General features: G+C 43.2%; 1 protein-coding gene across 1 annotated transcript in view; it reads right to left on the bottom strand.

Annotated features, from left to right (window-relative positions):
* The window catches only part of CPA6 (carboxypeptidase A6), a 304,313-nt gene that overhangs the window by 132,711 nt on the left and 152,574 nt on the right, over positions 1 to 19,028 (bottom strand). The window contains exon 2 of the mRNA XM_069731467.1: positions 11,164 to 11,239. Coding sequence (XP_069587568.1) covers positions 11,164 to 11,239 — 76 coding nt within the window. The remainder of the gene's footprint in view (positions 1 to 11,163; positions 11,240 to 19,028) is intronic.

Raw genomic sequence — 19,028 nt, 5'->3', positions numbered from 1 at the left:
AAGCTGATCAGTCTTAGAACGCCTGATCCAAAATACAATACCTCCTGCCCAAAAGTCAACATCTTCCGCTAACAGACCACCCACCTTATTTTTATTTGGGGACACCAGCTCCCCCAGGCGCAAAGCGCCAAAGAACGCTAAAGAGAAGGCTAACCTAAACAATACAACCTCAAACTGCGAACTACAAATACCGCCCAAAGCCTCCCCAAGCCGTTCCAGCATACCAAAAGAAATCGGCCTACGCTTATCAAAAGACACATTGCCCTTCCGAAAACCCTTCAAAGCCTGCCTTATCAAAAAATCTTTTGTCAGATCAGCTGAACCTTGCAACCGAAAACCAAAGGCCAGACCCGCAACAACTTTGTTTAACCTCGAAACGGACCATCCCCATTCGGCCGCCTTACCCATCAAAGCCAGCAGAGCCATAATCTTATCGCCGTCGGATTCCACTGGGCCGCATTGGACCAACCAACCTTCCCACATCTCCCACGCCGCTGCATAATCCGACCATGTCCTGCTCGACAGTGAGGCCTGTATCAAGCGACCTCCCCTTCCGCAACAATCTGCCACAGATGCGAAGGACATCCCGCTCCTGTAGGTTCCGAATCTGGCGCCAGTTCCCGGAATCGGTCCCACTGAAAACGAGATAAAGCATCAGCTATATTGTTTTGGACACCTGGTACATGCACCGCCGAAATCCACGAATTCAATTCCAAACACCTCAACACCAATTCCCTAACCAACCTAATCACGGGGGGAGAAGAGGAAGATAAACTGTTGATAACTGACACGACACTCAAGTTATCACAATGGAATCGTACCCGACGATCCTTAAAATTCTCGCCCCAAATAAACGCTGCCACTACAATTGGGAACAACTCCAACAATGCCAAATTTTTGGTTAGCCCGTTTTGCCGCCATTCTTCCGGCCACACTCCGACACTCCATTTGCCTGCACAGTAGGCGCCATAACCGGCTCCCCCTGCTGCGTCCGTATAAATTTCACAATCAAAGGCGTTCAAATCCTCCTGCTGAATCAATGATCTGCCATTATAATTTTCCAAGAAACGCTGCCAAACCAACAGATCGTCCTTGTGCTCCCGGCTCAAACGTATGAAATGATGAGCTGCACGGACTCCCGCCGTAGCTCTGGACAACCTTCGGCAAAAAATCCGGCCCATAGGCATGATCCGGCACGCAAAATTTAAGCGCCCTAGCAACGACTGTAACTCCTTCAACGTCACTTTCCTCAATTTTCCGATTCTGGACACCTCCTGCTTCAGCAACAACAATTTGTCGTCGGGCAACCTGCATTCCATCTTTCTAGAATCGATAAGAATCCCGAGAAAACTTAAGACCGTACAGGGACCCTCTGTTTTCTCCTGCGCCAAAGGGACCCCGAAATGCCCGGACACCCATTCCATGGTGGCCAATAAATTACCGCAAACCGCAGAGTCCGGGGGGCCCACAAACATGAAGTCATCCAAATAATGAATGACCGAAGCAACATCAGAAACGTCTCTAACAACCCATTCCAAAAAAGTACTGAAAGTTTCAAACAACGAGCAAGAAATGGAACAGCCCATCGGCAAACACCTGTCTAAATAAAATTCTCCATTCCAAAAACAACCTAGTAACGGAATGCTCTCCGGATGTACCGGCAGAAGCCGAAAGGCAGACTCGATGTCTGTCTTCGCCATCAAGGCCCCCGCTCCGTACATACGAACCCATTGCACTGCCGCATCGAACGACGTGTATACAACCGAGCATAATTCCTCCGCAATGCCATCGTTAACAGAACAACCTTTTGGGTACGATAGGTGCTGGATTAAACGAAACTTATTTGGCTCCTTCTTGGGCACCACCCCCAATGGAGAAACGATCACCCCTTCCATAGGCAGCGAACTAAACGGGCCCGCCATTCTTCCTAACTCCACCTCTTTTGCTAACTTACTCGAAACAACATCCGCATGTAAACTTGCTGACCTCAGATTTTTTGTAGAAAAGGGGACCGTATGATTCGGGTGAGGAATCCTAAAACCTTCAGCAAAACCGTCCCTAATCACCACCGCCTTCAACCGGTCCGGATATCTACTTAGATAAGGGGCCATCTTTTGAAGCCTCACCGGCGTCACCCCCATGACCGCTACCCCCTGCTGGCTTGCCCCTTGCTTTTCTGAAACATTTTGAAGCCCCGTGTGAAGCTCCGCTACAATGGGAACACACGTGCTTAAACCTGCAGGTATTGCCATACTTGCACTGGCCGTCGTTGAACTGCCAGCACGTTCCCGTTTTTTCCTTCGCCCCTTGATACCCCTGTCCTCCTCCTCCCCCTTGTCCTGATTGCTGACTACTACTCCCCGCGCCCCCTTGAAAGGACTGCCCGTACCTCACAGGGGCCATCACCTTCAGCCACAATCCAATGTCCTTATGCTCCCATTTTATCTCAGGCCTAACCGCCTTCCGCTGCCTGAATTGTTCATCGTAACGCTGCCAAGCCTGGCCCCCATACGTACGATGTGCCTCACCAATAGAATCAAAGTAACAGAAAAGACCCGAGCAATTTTCCGGGAATTTTTCTCCTATCACACTGGCCAAGATAGCAAAAGCCTGTTGCCAATTAACAAACGTTTGCGGAATCAGGCGCCAACGCCTTTTTTCCTCCTCTTCCTTTTTGCTATCATCTTTTTTCCCTTTGTCCAGATTAAATTTTTCCAAAGGGAGGAGGGAGAAAATCTCGACAAATTCATCCTTCCAGATCTTCTCCTTCACCTCCTTCTTTAAATGGGCACCGAGGGGACCCTCAAAGCACACAAAGACCTCCCCTTTTGCCCGATCATCCAACTTTATCTCATCCTTCTTACCCGTCTCCGTTTGAACCGACACTGACACCCCAGCTGCCTGGGCCGACGCGGCCGCCCCAGACCTCACTAATTCACCGGAGCCCCCTCCCCCGGCTGTACTAACAGGATCCACCAACCAAGCCCCAGCAGGTGACCCTCCCATATTACTTGCTGGCCCCGCGTCCAATCGCCTCAAAATATGCGACATACCTGCCAAAAGCTCTCTAACGCCAGGAAGCCCAGAACCAGCGTCCCCTACCCCCTCCACTAACCCCACCGTACCCGGCACCGAAATAGGAATAGACATGTACTCACGAGGCTGCGCAGGTGCTGTGTCCCCACCAGCCGTGTCTCCGGAATCCCGCTGTTCGCCATCTTCTGGATGTTCGCTCTCAGATCCGGGGTCGTCGCTGCCGCTGAATTGCCCCAGGCCCGCGCCCCTGGCCTCCACGTCACCAGGGGGGACCGAGACTGGCGATACACTCCTGTCGCTGGACCTCCTGGCGGATCTTGACCTGACGGCTGTTTGCAATCCACCTCGGCCTCCTGGCCTACTTGCCCGACCGGCACCTGCCCCACGACCAACGCGTCCCGGGCCCAGCTGAACCACCGATGCCAGCCTGCCCGTCGCCCTACTCTGTCGTCTCGTGCCGCTGCCAGGCCCACCTAGGGGAGGTGAGCCCGCCGCTGTCACCGCTGCTCCATAGCTCCCCCTCACTGCTGCCGTCGCTGGACTCCTGGCTCCTCCTGTTGTCGCCGCCGCTAACTGTGCTGTAAGTCTGCTGTTCCTGGCGCCGCTGGGGGGCGCCGCACTTCCCCTCGATCCCGGACTAGGCCGCACTACCTGTGCGGCCCTCACCGCTGACGTCGCTGTGCTCCCTTCTCCTCCTGACTCTGCCGCCGCTGCCCGCGCTGTGCTCCGGCTGCTTCTGGCACCGCTAGAGGGCGCCGCACCGCCGCTCGCTCCCGGACTAGGCCGCACTTCCGTTGCGGCCCTGGCTTCCGCTGCGGCCCTGGCATCGGGCCGTGCCTGGCTGGTCGCCGCTCCACGTCGCCGCCTCGCGCCGGCAGAGCCGCCGGGTGGATTCCTGCCGGAGGGGGGGACGGGCAGGATGGTCGCGCCGCGTCCCGCAGCCCCCGCAGGGTCCCCGGAGGGGCTCCGCGGCCTGCGCCTGCCGCGCGGTGACATGTCGGGGGACAATCTTTCTGGGGGCCGGGTTCTCCTGGTCCTGCTGCCCCGGCTCCCGCAGTCGCCCAGCAGCCTGGTGAGCTGCTCTTCCAGCCATCCATCGCTCCTGGACCTGGATTCCCTGCGCAGCTGCTCCACGAGGCTGTCTATGGAGGCCATGGTGAGTAGCTGCACACTTCTTCTCTCCTGATGATTCACCTCACAAGTGATCCTTCCCGCACTTCTCCAGCCCCTGCCTCCTTTCCCCACTAGGTCCACCCCTTATTCAAAAATTTCCACCAATCACCTATAAGATCCCTTTTTTTTATTCAAAACTCTAAAACTCCCTTCTTGGCAACGCAGTCATGTGGGGGCTTTCATCCAGCTGCGCCCATTACAGCCCCCCTTCTGTACAGCCAAAAGCTTGTACTGGATCAGATGGAAGATAAATTATGCATCCATGAATTAGTTTCCTCATGAAAATAACCATTTTATATTTGACTGCTATTTATGTTGTATGCAATAACTTCACATACTGTAAATGCCTTCGAGGCTGTTAGTTCAGATCAGGACCCATGGTTGATTGTAAAATACAGACATATGAATTTAGCCTCAGACAGAATAAACACCGACAGATTCCCAGTAACTTATTCTGCAGTCAACTATGTACAGTTTAGTTTGTTTCCATTATTTAATCATTTGCTTATTATTAACATACAGTATCTATAGATCCTGTGATTTCCAGAATTCCATGACTTTTCAATGTTAAGCATATATACAGTACTGTAGTGAATACAAGTTTTAGGCAGTTTTGGAAAAAATTATGCAAACTAAGAATGATGTCAAAACTAGAAATGTTAATAGTTTATTTTTATCAATTAGCAACATTCAAAGTAAATTAACAAAAGGAAAATCTACATTAAATCAATATTTGGTGTGATTGGCAACCACCCTTTGCCTTCAAGACACCATCAGTTCTTCTAGGTATACTTGCACACAGTTTTTGAAGGACCTCGAGAGGGAGGTTGTTCCAAACTTCTTGGAGAACCAATCACAGATCTTAAGTGGAAATAGGCTTGCACCAGTCTTTCTGTCTCTTCATGTCTCCTCATGTAATTCTACATAGACTCGATGCTGAGATCAGATATCATCACTTTCAGGACTCCTTGTTCTTTACATTAATTCTTAATGACATTGGTTTCATTGGTTTTATGTTTGGTCTCGTTGTCCAGCTGCACAATTAATTTGGAGCCAATCAGTCAAAATTCTTATACTCACCTTAGTGCTCACCTCTCCAACTCCTCCACTATTAGGGGATTTGTGTATGTGCGCTGAAGTAATACTACACGTTGTGATGTCATGTTGCAGTGATCTTCCGCACACTTTCGGTTTCCAGCGTCAACGGTGGGGGATCAGAAGATGCAGTGAAGAACAGACAGGTGCCGTTGAGTAACGGAGGGTCAAGACAGTTGAGTGGTGAGTATAAAGATTTAAATATTAAATTTATTATATTCTGCAGTCTGAAGATAGCCCAGGACATAATGAGGTACATTAAATTTTTCCAGTGGAAAACAGCGCAAACAGGCAAATTAGAATTTTGCCTGTCTTGCTCATTTCTAATTGGTAGGTGTCGGCCTGTGTTTCTCAGCATTGAGGACACCAAGAAATGGGCAACGTTGAGGACCATTGCCACAGAAATCAACCAAGGAAATTTTCAGCAGATAAAAGACATCATATTTGTCTTCTAAACCAGAAGATGTACAGCATAGTCAGCATCTCAAAGCTGGCAGTAATCAGCGGGACCCAGCTTGGATAACTCTGTACAGTCTTCATGGGATAATTGTGGACAAAAAACAAACTTTTGATATGACAGCAAGACCAAACAGCTCAACTATGTACGAAAACATAGGAACAGGAGGGCAGAAAATGTAAGCAGGTGCTGAGCAGCAGTTTAAATGTGAAATGTTTGGCTTTAACAGAAGGCAGTTTGTTCACGAAAAAAGTGGAGATCAGTAAAATAATGAGGGTCTTAGTAACATAGTAACATAGTTAGTAAGGCCGAAAAAAGACATTTGTCCATCCAGTTCAGCCTATATTCCATCATAATAAATACCCAGATCTACGTCCTTCTACAGAACCTAATAATTGTATGATACAATATTGTTCTGCTCCAGGAAGACATCCAGGCCTCTCTTGAACCCCTCGACTGAGTTCGCCATCACCACCTCCTCAGGCAAGCAATTCCAGATTCTCACTGCCCTAACAGTAAAGAATCCTCTTCTATGTTGGTGGAAAAACCTTCTCTCCTCCAGATGCAAAGAATGCCCCCTTGTGCCCGTCACCTTCCTTGGTATAAACAGATCCTCAGCGAGATATTTGTATTGTCCCCTTATATACTTATACATGGTTATTAGATCGCCCCTCAGTCGTCTTTTTTCTAGACTAAATAATCCTAATTTCGCTAATCTATCTGGGTATTGTAGTTCTCCCATCCCCTTTATTAATTTTGTTGCCCTCCTTTGTACTCTCTCTAGTTCCATTATATCCTTCCTGAGCACCGGTGCCCAAAACTGGACACAGTACTCCATGTGCGGTCTAACTAGGGATTTGTACAGAGGCAGTATAATGCTCTCATCATGTGTATCCAGACCTCTTTTAATGCACCCCATGATCCTGTTTGCCTTGGCAGCTGCTGCCTGGCACTGGCTGCTCCAGGTAAGTTTATCATTAACTAGGATCCCCAAGTCCTTCTCCCTGTCAGATTTACCCAGTGGTTTCTCGTTCAGTGTGTAATGGTGATATTGATTCCCTCTTCCCATGTGTATAACCTTACCTTTATCATTGTTAAACCTCATCTGCCACCTTTCAGCCCAAGTTTCCAACTTATCCAGATCCATCTGTAGCAGAATACTATCTTCTCTTGTATTAACTGCTTTACATAGTTTTGTATCATCTGCAAATATCGATATTTTACTGTGTAAACCTTCTACCAGATCATTAATGAATATGTTGAAGAGAACAGGTCCCAATACTGACCCCTGCGGTACCCCACTGGTCACAGCGACCCAGTTAGAGACTATACCATTTATAACCACCCTCTGTTTTCTATCACTAAGCCAGTTACTAACCCATTTACACACAATTTCCCCCAGACCAAGCATTCTCATTTTGTGTACCAACCTCTTGTGCGGCACGGTATCAAACGCAGTGAAGCATGGTGGACCAGTCTTTTAAGCTTCAGCAAATTGATTTGGCGAATTGGTCAGTTTTAATGGTGTCCTGAATTCTGGGAAATACAGGCAGATACTTATCCATCTTGCATTACCATTAGGGTGGCGTCCGATGGACTCCAAATATATTCTACAGCAGGACAACAACCCCAAACATACAGCCAAAATCATTAACAGCTATCTTCAGCGAAAAGGAGTTCTGAAAGTGATGTTATGGCCCTTACTGATCCCCGATCTCAACATCAATGAGTTTGCTGGGATTATATGAAGAGACAGCACGGTGGCTCAGTGGTTAGCTTTGCAGCGCTAGGGTCATGGGTTCAAATCCAACCAAGGACAACATCTGCAAGGAATTTGTATGTTCTCCCCGTGTTTGGGAGGCTTTCTTCCTGGTATTCTGGTTTCCTCCCACACTCCACACTATGTAAAGCGTTGTGGAATTAATGGCTTTAAATAAGTGAGTAAAATACATAATTAAAAAAAATGTGCAAGCCTACATCCATAGAAGATCTGTGGGAAGTTCTCCCAGATTTTTGGGACAAGCTCTTTGTTGGGTTTTGTGTAAGTATACCTAGTAGAATTGATGCTTTGATGATGTTTTGAAGGGAAAGTGTGGTCACACCAAATATTGATTTGATTTTGATTTTGTTAAATCACTTTTGCTACACTAATAATAACAATAGCAATAATAATTTTATTTCTATAGCACTAACATATTCCGCAGCAAGAAAAATAGAAAAAAAATGGAGTCCGTCTCAAAAGGACTGGATTTTCCTTTTCTTTTTCTTTTTCAAAAGAAAATATAGTGCATACAAAAGAAAAAGTAATATTCCGCAGCACTTTATAATTTAGAGGGTACATGAACAAGCAATATTAAACATTACCACAAGGGTTTTGAAGTAAAGTTGTATGAGCCAGTCACAAGCCAGTGTTTGATGCTAATTGATAAAAATAAACTATTAACACTTTTTTTTAATCATTATTATTTTGCAGCATTTTTTTAGTCACTGCCTAAATCTTTTGCACGGCACTGTACGTGTATAAAGTGATATTAGAATTTCCTATCTCTGCCAATCCTTTAGTATCTTACAGATCTGTGGTAGATAATGCCTTAACTGGATGGAGGAGTACGTTCTCTCCCAGGGGGAGAATATACGTGTAATACTGCATCTGATTGAGAATACAAACATTTTTTGTTATCATGGATTCGATAAAAAATATGACATTGAAGGCACCGGAGGTACAGAACATACGATGGATCCACAGGAGGCAATGTACTCTGTGTTGCACATCCGCACAACATAGATCAACAATACCATGTGAAAAACTATTTCAAAGGCTGAACAAACTCATCCACACTCTTTGGGAGCAGCGTTTGGAACTCTTTAATACTGAGTGGTCTCAGCAGCTCACCTGCACAGGTCAGGAACCTTTTTTGCATTCATGCTATGTAATCTAATCCTTTCCTTTGCACAAATACAAGGACTAAGAACAGAGAACAGCACATCTAATAGCAAGTGTGGTTAATATAAGCCCCAGGTCCCCAGGCAATCTATTAAATTACTTGTTTGAGCCTGTTAGATACATTGAAAAACAAGCACAGCGCCGCAGGCCGACACGGCACAGTTATCCTCTATGAATAAATATAACAGAATTATGGAATGTTTGTATGTAGGTTTATTACATGGACCAGAATCCGAATCATTGTGCTGTCTAATCTGCATGTTATGGAAACTACAGAGGTAAATCATTAATAGACCTGATATATTGTCTGAGGAAATCCCATTCAATTTAACCCAATAGATTTTAACCTGCAGGATTGGACTGGAAAACGGTCTATGCCAATTTTCATGACGGCCATGCATCAAATCCCTTTAGTTAGATAGCTGTCAAAAACGGATAACTGTCCGCTATGATGTGTATCTGTGAAAAGTAATTATCATGGTAATTACCAGTTACTAAATTTATTCCAGTGACTGGGGCTTCCTGTACAACGTCGGAGCCATATATAGCATAGTACATGCTTTTCACTCCAGCGTCAGAATAAGAACCATGTCACTGGCACTTGGATCCTGGGTCATCATCATTTTTTTTAGATTTTTGTGTTCGGTTAGTTTGCTCCTTCTAATGACCTGGGCGTAAATTCAATACTGTTTCTTTTTGATTATGGAAAAACATAATTATCAAACACCTTAAGGAGCTTGATTTGAATGTCCATTTTTTTCTCCATTTGCTGAAACCGATTTTTCAAGTAATTTGTCTGTGTGTCCATTTTTAATATTAGTGTGGTCTCCATTTTCTTGATTGTGTAAAGCGCTCCACCATGCTACATGAAAATGGAGGTCCTAATGCAGTGTGTGCTGATGTTACCTTGGCGATACGTCTCTGCAGATCGCATACTGCCATTTGGCTGGGCAGACCAGGACAAGATGGTGTGGAGATGGATGAAGAATCTTTCCTTCTGTTTAATCTCCTTTAAGCGGGCCTCCTGATCTTCTCACCTCCCGGGCAAAGTCCTCTACCATTTAAATGGCCTTTCTGGACCAATTTAAGGACCATGTCCTGCTGCTTACCTGAGTGATTATTTCCCTTTTAATAAGGCCCAACTGGCCTAGACTAAGGTCCTTTTCATTCTGTTTAGTCTATGTTAGGCTTACTGGAATCCAATTTGCCAATGTTTCTTTACACTTCTCATACTATCTCATGTCTCGTGGTCTCCCCTATTTGCACATGAATACCTGTTTACATGCAAGTATGCAAGTAGTTAGACTATAGGTCTGTTACTTCTCAAGTACTGTCTCTAACTGCTACAAACAGGAAATTGCAAACCTGTGTGCCCATATGACTCCTCCCATCCTGGGTTGTTCCCCAACTGTTAACCCTGTCTGCAGCCAACTCACTGTTGGGCAGAAAATAGACAAACAATATTTAAAAATATCACAATGCATTCTATACTGTAACCAAATATAATCAAATATTCAAAGTGGAGTGTGAGTAGCTTCTCCACTCCCTTACACATACAAAGGGAGGGGGACACATGAACGTAGTAGACTGCATATGGGTGTCCATCTCCCGTTGGCGTACACACCCATAAATTATGCATGCCAGAATTCACAATAGCTCTGTCTGCACCATTATAGTCTATGGCCACATCGGCGCATACGCCCAAATCCCGTTTTGCGGGTGTTTGGTTGTAAACCCTTGATGGGACCAATGAACGGATAGCAGAACACAGTGTGAAAGCACCCTAAGTTTACTGGGTGCAGCAATTAGAGTTCTTAGATGCAGTATACAGTAGAGCTGAGAAAGCTGTCCTCACCCACACCAGCCTCTGTCTATTGACAGTGAGCTGCTTTTCACAGGAGGGGTCGAAGTTGAACCAGAGCTCAAGGGCTGTTGTTGTCCAGGCAATGATAATGTCCTAGTGACATATTGTTGAAATCTGTGTTTTAACCTCTACATCATGCTATTCACAGATTACATAGCAAAAATCTGCTGACAGATTCCCTTTAATGCTGAAGTCTGATATGTATTGTGATGCACAGAGGCTGTAGAAGCCAAACTGATTAAAACATTAATGAAAAAAGCTATACTTTACAGACACAAATGCATATATTTATGTGATTAATAAAATAGAACAAGAGTGTATGCAACTTTTAATTTTACTAGTTTCTGAGTTTTTTTACTATATTATAATCATTGTTTGATTAATTATAATTATTGACTTATTGTATTGTTCTTCACAATATGATGTGACCAAACCTAATACCAACATGTCTAAATGCTTTGGTTAGTTACAGAGCTATTTTTGTGGGAGGGTGAGGCTTTATAGATAAGTACAACAATCTACTAGTCTGCTTTTTCTAAGCTAGTTTCTGGCACTGGAGGTACGGCAATGTTATGGAGGAGATGACAGCCTTACCTGCAACTGACTGCACAAATTCTTCACATCATTCACTTCTTTATCGCTATGAGGAATGATTCGCACGACTTTGTCTCTGCAGTAAATGAAACAAATACAACAATGAGAAAGTGTCAGCTGCTAATAGTACTATAAGAAGTTCACAAAAGCAAAAAAAAAACAAGATAGTGAAGGATAATGACAGACTGTGCGTCTCTAAGACATCCTGCAATGAAGGCAATGGGGCTGCTAGTTATACCTCTAATGAAGATGACATGTATTACTTGATAGACGTATTCCTTTTCATAAACTTTGACCAAAAGAGGTCAGTTCACCAAAACATGGTGTTTGGCTGCTGGTGTATGGACTTTAGGAGTGCAGATAGAAAGATCACCAGCATACAGTGGGTACGGAAAGTATTTAGACCCCTTGAAATTTTTCACTCTTTGTTTCATTGCAGCCATTTGGTAAATTCAAAAAAGTTCATTTTTTCTGATTAATATACACTTTGCACCCCATCTTGACTGAAAAAAATACCGAAATGTAGAAAGTTTTGCAAATGTATTAAAAAATAAAAACTGAACAATCACATGGTCATAAGTATTCAGACCCTTTGCTTAGTATTGAGTAGAAGCACCTTTTGGAGCTAGTACAGCCATGAGTCTTCTTGGGAATGATGCAACAAGCTTTTCACATCTGGATTTGGAAACCTCTGCCATTCTTCCTTGCAGATCTTCTACAGTTCCATCAGGTTGGATGGTGAACGTTGGTCAACAGCCATTTGCAGGTCTCTCCAGAGATGGTCAATTGGGTTTAGGTCAGGGCTCTGGCTGGGCCAGTCAAGAATGGTCACAGAGTTATTCTGAAGCCACTCCTTTCTTATTTTAGCTGTGTGCTTAGGGTCATTGTCTTGTTGGAAGGTGAACCTTCTGCCAAGTCTGAGGTCCAGAGCACTCTGAAAGAGGTTTTCATCCAGGATATCTCTGTACTTTGCCACATTCATGTTTCCTTTAATGGCAACCATTTGTCCTGTCCCTGCAGCCTGGTTTTCTCTACACGTACCACTTAGAATTATCACCAAAAAGGTCTTTCTTTGTCTCATCAGACTAGAGTATCTTATTTCTCATAGTCTGGGAGTCCTTCATGTGTTTTTTTAGCAAACTCTATGCAGGCTTTCATATGTCTTGCACTGAAGATAGGTTTACGTCGGGCCTCTCTGCCATAAAGGCCCGACTGGTGGAGGGCTGTAGTGATAGTTGACTCCGTGGATCTTTCTCCCATCTCCCTACTGCATCTCTGGAGCTCAGCCACAGTGATCTTAGGGTTCTTCCTTAAATGGAAGAACCCTAAGAACCAAAGTTCTTCTTCTATGATTGTTCAGTCTGGCTGGACGGCCAGGTCTAGGAAGACTTCTGGTGGTCCCAAACTTCTTCCATTTAAGGATTATGGAGGCCACTGTGCTCTTTTAGGAACCTTGAGTACTGCAGAAATTCTTTTGTAACCTTGGCAAGATCTGTGCCTTGTAACAATTCTGTCTCTGAGCTCCTTGGCCAGTTCCTTTGACCTCATGATTCTCATTTGGTCTGACATGCAATGCGTGCTGTGAGGTCTTACATAGTCAGATGTGTGTCTTTTCAAATCAAGTCCTATCAGTTTAATTAAACACAGCTTGACTCCAATGAAGGAGTAGAACCATCTCAAGGAGGATCACAAGGAAATGGACAGCATGTGACTTAAATGAGTGTCTAACCAAAGGGTCTTAATACTTATGACCATGTGATATTTCAGTTTTTATTTTTTAATACATTTGCAAAACTTTCTACATTTCGGTATTTTTTTCAGTCAAGATGGGGTGCAGAGTGTATATTAATGAGAAAAAATGAACTTTTTTGAATTTACCAAATGGCTGCAATGAAACAAAGAGTGAAAAATTTAAAAGGGTCTGAATACTTTCACTGTATACTTAAAAATATTGTTTGATTTTATTACAAAACAGGACATCCCACAAATACACATTTACAAATTACTGAGGCTATGATATCTGTTACTACCTTTGTCCAATTGCTTTTATGTATGTTCCCTGGTAAATGTTTATCTTGTTGACTTCCATTGTGTTATATCCCTGTCCCAGCTCTGCTTTTTCCACCTCTATCCACTGCCCTCTGTTGTGCTCCACATCGGGTTTTGCAGGTTGCCTGGCGTGTCTCAGTGATGTCATCCCCATCCTATTTAAGGCCCATTAAGGCTACGTTCACATTGGCGTTCCGCCAATGTGCGTCGCTGTTGCGCCGGCGACGCAGCGGCGACGCGCCCCTATGTTTAACATAGGGGACGCGTGCGTTTTTAGGGTGGCGTTTTTCGACACTTGCGTCGTTTCCGACGCTAGCGTCGGACGCAAGAAAATGCAACAAGTTGCATTTTCTGAAGACACAAAAGAGAATAGTAAAACCAAAAACACTCAGTTTGAAAAAATGTTGCAGTAATCCGCAAGTGCTAGTAAAAGATGTAAAAAACAGGGTATTTGGTTGATACGTTTTTTGCAAAAAATGTATACTAAGCTGCTCTACCAATCTTCACGGTATACCCTTATCAGAGCAGTCCTAACTAATGTATGCAATCCCTATCTGATGTATTTAAAAACCTGATCATCTGTATATAACCTGTGTGAACAGGGTTCAGAGAGGAAAAATCCATGTGTGCATACAGGGTAGAACAGCTTTTGTGCAGATAGCCCAAGAGGAGTGGTGGAACTCCCCAGTCTTGTAGACACAAGAGAACAATTATGGAAACAGGAACACATGGGCTACTTGCACAGTGAACAAGTCTGTATGATCATGTTCACACACCACCAAGAAACCTGAAGACACAAAAGAGAATAGTAAAACCAAAAACACTCAGTTTGAAAAAATGTTGCAGTAATCCGCAAGTGCTAGTAAAAGATGTAAAAAACAGGGTATTTGGTTGATACGTTTTTTGCAAAAAATGTATACTAAGCTGCTCTACCAATCTTCACGGTATACCCTTATCAGAGCAGTCCTAACTAATGTATGCAATCCCTATCTGATGTATTTAAAAACCTGATCATCTGTATATAACCTGTGTGAACAGGGTTCAGAGAGGAAAAATCCATGTGTGCATACAGGGTAGAACAGCTTTTGTGCAGATAGCCCAAGAGGAGTGGTGGAACTCCCCAGTCTTGTAGACACAAGAGAGCAATTATGGAAACAGGAACACATGGGCTACTTGCACAGTGAACAAGTCTGTATGATCATGTTCACACACCACCAAGAAACCTGAAGACACAAAAGAGAATAGTAAAACCAAAAACACTCAGTTTGAAAAAATGTTGCAGTAATCCGCAAGTGCTAGTAAAAGATGTAAAAAACAGGGTATTTGGTTGATACGTTTTTTGCAAAAAATGTATACTAAGCTGCTCTACCAATCTTCACGGTATACCCTTATCAGAGCAGTCCTAACTAATGTATGCAATCCCTATCTGATGTATTTAAAAACCTGATCATCTGTATATAACCTGTGTGAACAGGGTTCAGAGAGGAAAAATCCATGTGTGCATACAGAGTAGAACAGCTTTTGTGCAGATAGCCCAAGAGGAGTGGTGGAACTCCCCAGTCTTGTAGACACAAGAGAACAATTATGGAAACAGGAACACATGGGCTACTTGCACAGTGAACAAGTCTGTATGATCATGTTCACACACCACCAAGAAACCTGAAGACACAAAAGAGAATAGTAAAACCAAAAACACTCAGTTTGAAAAAATGTTGCAGTAATCCGCAAGTGCTAGTAAAAGATGTAAAAAACAGGGTATTTGGTTGATACGTTTTTTGCAAAAAATGTATACTAAGCTGCTCTACCAATCTTCACGGTATACCCTTATCAGAGCAGTCCTAACTAATGTATGCAATCCCTATCTGATGTATTTAAAAACCTGATCATCTGTATATAACCTGTGTGAACAGGGTTCAGAGAGGAAAAATCCATGTGTGCATACAGGGTAGAACAGCTTTTGTGCAGATAGCCCAAGAGGAGTGGTGGAACTCCCCAGTCTTGTAGACACAAGAGAACAATTATGGAAACAGGAACACATGGGCTACTTGCACAGTGAACAAGTCTGTATGATCATGTTCACACACCACCAAGAAACCTGAAGACACAAAAGAGAATAGTAAAACCAAAAACACTCAGTTTGAAAAAATGTTGCAGTAATCCGCAAGTGCTAGTAAAAGATGTAAAAAACAGGGTATTTGGTTGATACGTTTTTTGCAAAAAATGTATACTAAGCTGCTCTACCAATCTTCACGGTATACCCTTATCAGAGCAGTCCTAACTAATGTATGCAATCCCTATCTGATGTATTTAAAAACCTGATCATCTGTATATAACCTGTGTGAACAGGGTTCAGAGAGGAAAAATCCATGTGTGCATACAGGGTAGAACAGCTTTTGTGCAGATAGCCCAAGAGGAGTGGTGGAACTCCCCAGTCTTGTAGACACAAGAGAACAATTATGGAAACAGGAACACATGGGCTACTTGCACAGTGAACAAGTCTGTATGATCATGTTCACACACCACCAAGAAACCTGAAGACACAAAAGAGAATAGTAAAACCAAAAACACTCAGTTTGAAAAAATGTTGCAGTAATCCGCAAGTGCTAGTAAAAGATGTAAAAAACAGGGTATTTGGTTGATACGTTTTTTGCAAAAAATGTATACTAAGCTGCTCTACCAATCTTCACGGTATACCCTTATCAGAGCAGTCCTAACTAATGTATGCAATCCCTATCTGATGTATTTAAAAACCTGATCATCTGTATATAACCTGTGTGAACAGGGTTCAGAGAGGAAAAATCCATGTGTGCATACAGGGTAGAACAGCTTTTGTGCAGATAGCCCAAGAGGAGTGGTGGAACTCCCCAGTCTTGTAGACACAAGAGAACAATTATGGAAACAGGAACACATGGGCTACTTGCACAGTGAACAAGTCTGTATGATCATGTTCACACACCACCAAGAAACCTGAAGACACAAAAGAGAATAGTAAAACCAAAAACACTCAGTTTGAAAAAATGTTGCAGTAATCCGCAAGTGCTAGTAAAAGATGTAAAAAACAGGGTATTTGGTTGATACGTTTTTTGCAAAAAATGTATACTAAGCTGCTCTACCAATCTTCACGGTATACCCTTATCAGAGCAGTCCTAACTAATGTATGCAATCCCTATCTGATGTATTTAAAAACCTGATCATCTGTATATAACCTGTGTGAACAGGGTTCAGAGAGGAAAAATCCATGTGTGCATACAGGGTAGAACAGCTTTTGTGCAGATAGCCCAAGAGGAGTGGTGGAACTCCCCAGTCTTGTAGACACAAGAGAACAATTATGGAAACAGGAACACATGGGCTACTTGCACAGTGAACAAGTCTGTATGATCATGTTCACACACCACCAAGAAACCTGAAGACACAAAAGAGAATAGTAAAACCAAAAACACTCAGTTTGAAAAAATGTTGCAGTAATCCGCAAGTGCTAGTAAAAGATGTAAAAAACAGGGTATTTGGTTGATACGTTTTTTGCAAAAAATGTATACTAAGCTGCTCTACCAATCTTCACGGTATACCCTTATCAGAGCAGTCCTAACTAATGTATGCAATCCCTATCTGATGTATTTAAAAACCTGATCATCTGTATATAACCTGTGTGAACAGGGTTCAGAGAGGAAAAATCCATGTGTGCATACAGGGTAGAACAGCTTTTGTGCAGATAGCCCAAGAGGAGTGGTGGAACTCCCCAGTCTTGTAGACACAAGATAACAATTATGGAAACAGGAACACATGGGCTACTTGCACAGTGAACAAGTCTGTATGATCATGTTCACACACCACCAAGAAACCTGAAGACACAAAAGAGAATAGTAAAACCAAAAACACTCAGTTTGAAAAAATGTTGCAGTAATCCGCAAGTGCTAGTAAAAGATGTAAAAAACAGGGTATTTGGTTGATACGTTTTTTGCAAAAAATGTATACTAAGCTGCTCTACCAATCTTCACGGTATACCCTTATCAGAGCAGTCCTAACTAATGTATGCATTCCCTATCTGATGTATTTAAAAACCTGATCATCTGTATATAACCTGTGTGAACAGGGTTCAGAGAGGAAAAATCCATGTGTGCATACAGGGTAGAACAGCTTTTGTGCAGATAGCCCAAGAGGAGTGGTGGAACTCCCCAGTCTTGTAGACACAAGAGAACAATTATGGAAACAGGAACACATGGGCTACTTGCACAGTGAACAAGTCTGTATGATCATGTTCACACACCACCAAGAAACCTGCTGACACAAAAGAGAATAGTAAAACCAAAAACACTCAGTTTGAAAAAATGTTGCAGTAATCCGCAAGTGCTAGTAAAAGATGTAAAAAACAGGGTATTTGGTTGATACGTTTTTTGCAAAAAATGTATACTAAGCTGCTCTACCAATCTTCACGGTATACCCTTATCAGGGCAGTCCTAACTAATGTATGCAATCCCTATCTGATGTATTTAAAAACCTGATCATCTGTATATAACCTGTGTGAACAGGGTTCAGAGAGGAAAAATCCATGTGTGCATACAGGGTAGAACAGCTTTTGTGCAGATAGCCCAAGAGGAGTGGTGGAACTCCCCAGTCTTGTAGACACGAGAGAACAATTATGGAAACAGGAACACATGGGCTACTTGCACAGTGAACAAGTCTGTATGATCATGTTCACACACCACCAAGAAACCTGAAGACACAAAAGAGAATAGTAAAACCAAAAACACTCAGTTTGAAAAAATGTTGCAGTAATCCGCAAGTGCTAGTAAAAGATGTAAAAAACAGGGTATTTGGTTGATACGTTTTTTGCAAAAAATGTATACTAAGCTGCTCTACCAATCTTCACGGTATACCCTTATCAGAGCAGTCCTAACTAATGTATGCAATCCCTATCTGATGTATTTAAAAACCTGATCATCTGTATATAACCTGTGTGAACAGGGTTCAGAGAGGAAAAATCCATGTGTGCATACAGGGTAGAACAGCTTTTGTGCAGATAGCCCAAGAGGAGTGGTGGAACTCCCCAGTCTTGTAGACACAAGAGAACAATTATGGAAACAGGAACACATGGGCTACTTGCACAGTGAACAAGTCTGTATGATCATGTTCACACACCACCAAGAAACCTGAAGACACAAAAGAGAATAGTAAAACCAAAAACACTCAGTTTGAAAAAATGTTGCAGTAATCCGCAAGTGCTAGTAAAAGATGTAAAAAACAGGGTATTTGGTTGATACGTTTTTTGCAAAAAATGTATACTAAGCTGCTCTACCAATCTTCACGGTATACCCTTATCAGAGCAGTCCTAACTAATGTATGCAATCCCTATCTGATGTATTTAAAAACCTGATCATCTGTATATAACCTGTGTGAACAGGGTTCAGAGAGGAAAAATCCATGTGTGCATACAGGGTAGAACAGCTTTTGTGCAGATAGCCCAAGAGGAGTGGTGGAACTCCCCAGTCTTGTAGACACAAGAGAACAATTATGGAAACAGGAACACATGGGCTACTTGCACAGTGAACAAGTCTGTATGATCATGTTCACACACCACCAAGAAACCTGAAGACACAAAAGAGAATAGTAAAACCAAAAACACTCAGTTTGAAAAAATGTTGCAGTAATCCGCAAGTGCTAGTAAAAGATGTAAAAAACAGGGTATTTGGTTGATACGTTTTTTGCAAAAAATGTATACTAAGCTGCTCTACCAATCTTCACGGTATACCCTTATCAGAGCAGTCCTAACTAATGTATGCAATCCCTATCTGATGTATTTAAAAACCTGATCATCTGTA

This window comes from Ranitomeya imitator, chromosome 6, assembly GCF_032444005.1.
Source record: "Ranitomeya imitator isolate aRanImi1 chromosome 6, aRanImi1.pri, whole genome shotgun sequence".
NCBI classification, from domain to species: Eukaryota; Metazoa; Chordata; class Amphibia; order Anura; family Dendrobatidae; genus Ranitomeya; species Ranitomeya imitator.
Note: the sequence above shows the minus strand (reverse complement) of the source record. Positions and strands in the feature narration are given on the sequence as shown.